Below are 8,072 nucleotides of genomic sequence, written 5' to 3'. Positions count from 1 at the left end.
CCCCTCCAGCAGCCAGCAGGAGGTGACTTAAACCTGCGTCCCCTCCAGCAGCCAGCAGGGGGTGACTTAAACCTGCGTCCCCTCCAGCAGCCAGCAGGAGGTGACTTAAACCTGCGTCCCCTCCAGCAGCCAGCAGGGGGTGACTTAAACCTGCGTCCCCTCCAGCAGCCAGCAGGAGGTGACTTAAACCTGCGTCCCCTCCAGCAGCCAGCAGGGGGTGACTTAAACCTGCGTCCCCTCCAGCAGCCAGCAGGAGGTGACTTAAACCTGCGTCCCCTCCAGCAGCCAGCAGGGGGTGACTTAAACCTGCGTCCCCTCCAGCAGCCAGCAGGAGGTGACTTAAACCTGCGTCCCCTCCAGCAGCCAGCAGGGGGTGACTTAAACCTGCGTCCCCTCCAGCAGCCAGCAGGAGGTGACTTAAACCTGCGTCCCCTCCAGCAGCCAGCAGGGGGTGACTTAAACCTGCGTCCCCTCCAGCAGCCAGCAGGAGGTGACTTAAACCTGCGTCCCCTCCAGCAGCCAGCAGGGGGTGCCTTAAACCTGCGTCCCCTCCAGCAGCCAGCAGGGGGCGCCTTAAACCTGCGTCCCCTCCAGCAGCCAGCAGGGGGCGACTTAAACCTGCGTCCCCTCCAGCAGCCAGCAGGGGGCGACTTAAACCTGCGTCCCCTCCAGCAGCCAGCAGGGGGCGCCTTAAACCTGCGTCCCCTCCAGCAGCCAGCAGGAGGTGACTTAAACCTGCGTCCCCTCCAGCAGCCAGCAGGGGGTGACTTAAACCTGCGTCCCCTCCAGCAGCCAGCAGGGGGCGACTCCAGCGACTGCAGAAAGAAGTGTGATTGTATAGAAGTCTGAGAAAATGTTGCTACTTCTCAGCTGATTTATTCCCTCAGTAAACACTTTCCTGAAGTCTTCTTCAACTAAGCATGATGTTCATTTAGTAAATTATGGTCCCATTTTAGGGCTGACGCGATGTCATCGATTATGAAAATGTTGATTCGTCAACGCGTCGTTGGTTCATATCGGTAACATCTGAGAGTGAGACTAAACTTCTTACCAGACTTTGTGCTAATCTTCTGCTTCTGTCCTCCAGGAGATCGGTTACACTCACATGAGGGTGGCTGAAGGCGTCAACTCCCTGCTGCAGATGGCCGGTCTGCTGGGTCGACTCTGCAGCAAGACGGCGCCCCCTGCTGCCAGCTGAACCCAACACTTCGCTCTCCCTCCACCGTAAAACTGAACTGTTCAAAGAACCCAGCATGCGTTCAATGCTGAAGGTGCTGCGAGTGCGTTTTTATCTGTTGCACTTGTTTCAACCCGACACCACAGCAGACGTTTTGTGTCCAATAAATCACCTTTTCATATGATTGTTGACGTGGTTTGTTTTTGATTTATCCAGAAGTGATGCTTTGAGTTAACAATGTTTTATTTTGTGACCAATTTACTTTGTGTATTTGTCAGTTTAACCAGGAAATTTGTTCTCGTGCGTTTAAGCCATCCTAATTAGCCGCAGTGGGCAGCCGTTGTGCAGCACCCGGGGGAGCAGTTAAGGGTTTGGCACAATGCTCCCAAGCCATGGAATGAGCTAATGCCGTCCCAAATAAACTTTATTATAAAGCAAAGTGACAGTTACCTGTAGAATGAAAGAACCGGTCTTCAGGGTTTCAGGGATGTTCATGATGCAGCCAACAGAATTAATTGTCTCAAGTGTATGGAGGACGGCAGAGGCCTAAAACTGACCCACACCTGCCGTGACGGTGAAATTTGATACCTACGTGAGACTCAAAGCTATATCTTAGCTTAATTTCACCCATTACTGACTGTTGGCTTCCCTCACACTGGTCTTCTTTCCAGTGGGCATTGATTACATTCTTGCATTACACCTACAGGTAGTGGTACAGCAGTAAAATGCAGTTTAAAACTATATAATCCAGTTATGTGTAATGTACAGTATTGATGATACGTCTTCCACCAATTGCAGAATATTCAGGTCAAACCGGCTTTTTGTTTTTTTTGGATAACGAGCTTTATTTAATTACAAACCTTGTTTACATTAAAAGTCATGGCACAACAAACCTCCGTAACAGAACATCTAACAATGCTTCAGTACAAATCTCAAAAGTAATAGTATAATAATAAATATTAAGAACATTAACTACAGTTAGTGTATATATAGAATATAAGAACTAAATATTTGACTTTGTGTCTCGCCAAGTTGTTTTTGTACAGACATGTTTACAGGAAACTGAAATTCTAATACGAGTCCACATGAATGCTGCTAACTCTGGGAGCTGTTCTTCAGTCCTCCAGCAGGCGGCAGCATCTCTTAAAAACAATAGTCACCGTCACGGAGAAGTCGAGCATCACCGCCTCCAAACATCAGCAGGACGAGCAACGTGGTCGCCGGTCTGTCTGCGTCTCGTCTCGCACACAGTGACATCTAAAGTGCCATTTATCGAATCAACGTCGCTGAAGCCAGACAAGTGCTTCCGGTCAGAGCCTCATATCAGTCTGTGTAATGATCAATAAGCAATATGTCTTCCCTGCTGGCAGCTGCAAGTCCACAGAAACAAAACCTGTAACTGCAACAACACAACGTGGAAGGAATTCTGTTTCTCTGATGTTTTAGGAGGAGGCGCTTCTGTTTTACAGCTGAACGACATCTCAGTTACTCACGAGACTGATAACCACGGTACAGTTTGTGCATGCCAGAACTCCACGACGAGCATGCTGCCGACGGGCCGAATGAACACAGAGCAGGGCGGCTTCAGGGAAACAGCTCGCCCGAAACTAAATCATGTACAGTTACAGTAAAAAGGAGCACGCTGGGTTAACTGGTCGCGTTCAGGGTCCCCAACAAAGAAAAAGTTCACCTTTCTTAAATCAATGACTCACTCAGCGGAGTCTGAAACACCAAACAAAAAAACTACTGGCAGCAGTCGCCCTTTCCATTAAATTGTAGGTATGAACATCTACAATCTCAGTTTACTAGACTATAAGGAAAATGCTGAAGGGAGCTAAAATCTTTTGTGCCTCTCGTGTTTTCATATTACATTCAAGTCGCAGTTAGTTTTTCTGAAAAACACCAAGAAGGTTGTTGTGAAGGTTTTTCTAGAAGACTGTCTGCTGCACGATAAAAGATTTTCTACTTTCCATCTAGGCAGCCAGAAATGACATAACATTTTGCACAACAAGTGGAAATACAAAATAGAAATAATATACATCAGTATAGACAAAGGTAAATAACGACTTTTTAATTTAAGTCATTCAAACTGACGAGGACGTGTCATTTCTAGCTTCCATCTTTGGAAGAGGAGAAAGCTGCAAGCTCAGAAACATAATGACCATTTTATTGTGCAGCAGAGAGGATTTTTATTTTATTTTTTATAAATCCAAATGGTTAGAAGAGTCTTTAAGGAGTCTGGATATAATAAAACAGCTCGCCATGTGTTTATTTTTCCAAAAGAACACTTAGCTCAGTGACTTGGTTATTAATGTTAATGCATGAAGAGCAAAAACTGGGGCAAACACCCGCTTATCTGCTTCATGCCTTCTGAAGAAAGAAGGAAAAGGTTGTTGTTGGTGAAGCAGCGACTAACTGCAGCTGGTGAAGAGATATTTGATAGCACAGCAGGACTGTAGATCTTCCTTTCACTGGTTTCACAAACTGTCAGATTGCTCTGCATGTTTGAGTTTTTATACATATTTATTTATTAATTTGTTATGTTCTGGTATAAAATTCCCCCGCTTACTCATTTCCCGGGCAGTCCAGGGTGGGAGAGACATAACTGATATTAAAAACTGTAGGCCTACATTTATGGGTGAAATATTCCCTTAAAGTCACTTTTATTTTACCGGTAGGAAGACAGTTTCATAAACGAGCTTCACGGCAACCAACACCACCATCAACACAACAAAATAATAAGAGTAGTAATAGTAATAATAATAATAATAATAATAATAATGGATCAGGACCTAAGCTAAAGGAAGAGGATCTGGTCTGAACAGCAGACAACACATCTGTATATAAATATGAACCAGCTGGACTCCATGTACAGTTACATCAACAGCGTCACCACATGAACCGCCTGGCGCCAGGCGAGTGATGGTACGAACAGCATCCTAAAGAGCCAACATGGCTGCCGCTGAGGCCGAACCGTTTACGACAGCGGTGAAGTCTAAAGATATTGAAGTCGTCTCTACTTTACACGATGCTTAGATGTGACCTTTTTGTTTCAACTACAACGAGGAACTGCTGCGACGGAGAGGAACGTTCACGCAGCATGTGAGGAGGAATGGAAGAGGAAAGAGAGGAAACAAGAGCGGGAAACCGTCCTACGCGGTCATTTCGATGGTGCGTGCCGCTGTGTGTTTGGGGCTGTTGCCGTCCTCTGGCAGTGTAGTGCGGCTCCGGACGCCGTCTGTGGAGCCGACGCTGGAGGCCGAGTGAGTCCTGGAGCGAACCAGCCGGGTCATACCAGCTGTGGGCACTGAAGAGGGGGCGACAGAGACATGAATGTGTTAGTAAGAGAAGACGTCAGTGTGGAGCTGGATCTCTCCGTCCAACCAGCATGTGCCGATTTGAATCGTCCGCGCTGTGGCTGAGCAGCTGGATTCAAATCTGATGACGGCGAGTAGGAGGCTCCGTTCACACTGAGGTCTTACCAGGACCCAAACGCTGCAAAATGTGAATCTGAGGCGTCAAATCTGAATTAATCAGCGTTTCCATCACAGGAAATCCATCTTACTCGTGATGTCGGGTTGTGTGAGCATCTGAAATGTTTCAACAATAAGAAAGCAACAAACTGCTGATGTGTCGGACTGGTTAAAAACTAAAACTTTAGGCCTTTCTTCACTACAGGAACGTTTTAACGACCCGTAACTTAAAAAGGTCCAGTGTGTAATATCTACGAGGACATATCGACAGAACTCATCGTTCTCAGTGGTGTATAAAGACCGTACGTAATGAACCGTTAGAAGTCAGAAGAGAAGTGACATTTGGACAAATTGAGGACCACACGAGTTATTTAGAACAAGAGCCGACAGAGCTCGTCGGCCAAAGAGTTTGTATATCATCTGTAATTATTGTTGCAGCTAATCTTATCATTATTTATATGATTATTTCAGAAGTTAGGTTACCTAAAACAACAATGTTCATTATGAACCTTTTTTTAAAAATGACGCTGCATATCTTGAAAATTAATCGAGTGAGTGAGTGTGCGCTTTCATGACGTTGCAGCCTTGGAAAGGGAGAGGTGAGCGGTGACTGAGCATTGGATGCAATTCCCAACCCTCACCACTAGATGCCACTAAAACGTACACACTGAACCTTTAACATGTAACTTTTGTTTTGGGTTCTGTTTTTGTTTCCACTTTGAGCAAATATTCCTGCAACTAGATTTTATTTGACAGGTTCAGTCCTTTCAGGGGAGAGGGAATGGAACAGGTGATTTGCAGAGGAAATACAGTATTAACTAAGGACAGTGTGTTTTTACACCGAAAGAGCGTGTGTTTCAAAATAAACGCAAATTCTGATTCAGAAGATTCGACGTGTTTTGCTTCCCAGTTGGGAATTGATTAGTCCATTTATCAATTAGTTGTTGAGAAACTGAATCTGCAATGTTTTTGATAAATGGATTAGTTGTTCTTGCAGTCTGCGTTGCCACGACATGCAGTTGCGTTCTTGAGGTCCTTTAAGTTCACGCTGCAGTGAACTCCGGGTTAAGCTTGATTTATGCTATTTATCCAAAGCAACTTACAACGGCTATACATGTCAGAGGTCGCACGCCTCTGGAGCAAGCTCTGCTCAGGGACAATGGTGGATGGTCACAGTAGGGGATTGAACCCAGGTCTCTCACACCAAAGGCAGTCTTATCCACTGCGCCACGTGAATGGGGGTAAAATTGTAAACGTGCGGCTGTTGTAGCCTTGGGTTGTGGCGGTCAAATGTATTCATCCACCGTGTTACAGCCGCTGGTTTGGCCGCTAGTGAAAGTTACTTCAAAGCGCGGGCACTTCCTGTCGGCTCTGAGGCATTGCGAGGCTAACCAGCCGACCAATCCCCGTTCTTACGGTCTGCGTCGCCTCCACGTGTAGTTACATTTTTGAGGAGGTGCACGTCAGGCTGAGGCTACGCCGTCTGTTTGACGCGTATAGTATAAATCGCACTTAACGAGTAGGTACATTCCCGTAGTGAAAAAGGCCCAATTGTCTGAACAACAACAGATGAGACATTTTCTGGCAGCTTCACGTTCATGTTACTGTTGGATTTGAGTTTGATCTACAGACGTGAGCAGCAGTGTGAACGGAGCAGAAGTGCGTTTGCATGCAGCACAGCCTGCTGGTCACTTTCACTGCAGAGGGGGGCGGGGAGGGGAATCTGTGCGATCAGCTGATCAACAGCATGCAGACACACTCGAAGACACACAGACAGACGAGGGGAGGGAGTAACAAGAGAAACAACAGCAAAGATGGAGAGAGGCGAAGGAGGTGTGGAGGGGCTTTAAGATTCTGGTTGAAATCCTGATACCTGATTGGCTGCTCAGGTGGTTTAATACAACATGAGGGACTGGAGGAAACGAAGACAGAGAGAGAGAAAGAAACAAGAGCAGAAAGGAAGGAGGAAAGGTTGAGAAATAATTTAAGCTGTTACAAGACGTAGCTTGTGCAACACACACACACACACACACACACACACACACACACACACACGCACGCACGCAGGCATGTATTTGGTGTGTTGAGGAAATCCTATTGCTTCACACACTGCTGTGTACTTACAGTCAGTGAGGCAGGCTGTAGACACACACACACACACACTTTGACTGAGCAGCTGCTTTTAAAAAAGTCTACAGTTTTGTCTTGATTTTCACAAATTATCCCAAAACCAAAAAATTCATAAAACTAAATATAACTACATGAGTTTTTTTCAGTTTAGGCTACACAGGTTTGTTAACTTGGTGAGGAACATAAATGTTCTCGTGCACCAACAACATGCACGTTGTTAATGTTTTTTTGGCATAAACAGTTTCGTCACTTTTTCAGTTTTTGATCAGACAGTTGCTTATTTACTCCGTCTAGCAGTTACGGAGCGACACGATCAGACATTTGAAGTCTTCATTCTGTCATTTCATTCAGTAAAAGCAAACTCCAGAACGAAAATGCCAACGTTAATGAAACTAATACACATTTTGAGTGGTTACAACATACAAACAGCATCATGTTAACACCGGGGCGGAAACACGGGAGAGACAAAGACTAACAGGAAGCTGCAAAGACATGTTGGATCAAAATAACACTCTCAGAATAAAAAAAAAACAAGCATCTCTTCAATTAGACTTTACATGTTTGTGTCTAAAAGCTGTGATCTTGCATTAACGTTAGAAGATACTCACTGTAGCCCATCCCCTGGACAAAATACTTGAAGGCCTCTGCTAGTTTTCCAGGCTGAGGGAAGAAAAACACACAGTATGAGGCATACTGAGACTTTAAAGGATAGGTTCACCGTCTTAAAACAATACTTACGTGACTGTGTGTATATTCTAAGTGTTATTGGTCACTGTAAATGTTCTTTGTTACCGTCGCTCCACCGCAGGGGAATTACAAAGAGGAAATACTGCTGTAAACAGACTACAGGAAGAGATGTCTTCCTGTAGTGTCTGCTGATAACGGCATGTGCTCAGTCCTGGTACTCCTGGACCTTAGCGCTGCTTTTGACACCATTGATCACAACATCATGTTAGACAGACTGAGGCACTGGGTGGGGATCTCTGGTACTGCCCTAGAATGGTTTTCATCCTACCTGTCAAATAGGAAGTTTTGTGTGTCTGTAAACAACTATGTCTCCTCATTCTGTCCAGTTAAATATGGTGTGCCTCAGGGGTCGGTCTTAGGACCCATTTTGTTTTCCTTGTATCTGCTTCCCCTTGGACATATTATCCATAAACATGGCATTTCTTTTCATATTTATGCTGATGACACACAAATATACTTGCCCGTCAGATCCACAGACCCTGGAATGCTGAGTTCACTTAACAACTGCCTTTGTGAAGTTAAAAAATGGATGTCAAATAATTTCC

The 8,072-nt window shown here is 45.3% G+C and overlaps 2 protein-coding genes across 3 annotated transcripts in view; one reads left to right on the top strand and one right to left on the bottom strand.

Moving 5' to 3' along the window:
* The window catches only part of rfc2 (replication factor C (activator 1) 2), a 7,497-nt gene extending 6,136 nt beyond the window's left edge, over positions 1 to 1,361 (top strand). Inside the window, exon 6 of the mRNA XM_046057629.1 lies at positions 1,088 to 1,361. Within this exon, the coding sequence (XP_045913585.1) occupies positions 1,088 to 1,198 (111 nt within the window). The 3' untranslated portion in view covers positions 1,199 to 1,361. The remainder of the gene's footprint in view (positions 1 to 1,087) is intronic.
* Positions 1,362 to 3,681: 2,320 nt separating this feature from the next.
* LOC123974652 (protein NDRG3-like) overlaps positions 3,682 to 8,072 on the bottom strand; it is a 165,252-nt gene continuing 160,861 nt past the window's right edge. For both annotated transcript variants that reach the window (XM_046055488.1, XM_046055489.1), the window contains exons 14-15: positions 7,389 to 7,440; positions 3,682 to 4,484 (exon numbers count right to left, since the gene is read on the bottom strand). In XM_046055488.1, the coding sequence (XP_045911444.1) occupies positions 4,330 to 4,484; positions 7,389 to 7,440 (207 nt within the window). In that variant the 3' untranslated portion in view covers positions 3,682 to 4,329. The remainder of the gene's footprint in view (positions 4,485 to 7,388; positions 7,441 to 8,072) is intronic.

The sequence above is a fragment of the Micropterus dolomieu genome, linkage group LG08 (assembly GCF_021292245.1).
Source record: "Micropterus dolomieu isolate WLL.071019.BEF.003 ecotype Adirondacks linkage group LG08, ASM2129224v1, whole genome shotgun sequence".
In the NCBI taxonomy this organism is placed as follows: domain Eukaryota; kingdom Metazoa; phylum Chordata; class Actinopteri; order Centrarchiformes; family Centrarchidae; genus Micropterus; species Micropterus dolomieu.
This window is presented reverse-complemented; position numbering and strand designations above follow the sequence as displayed.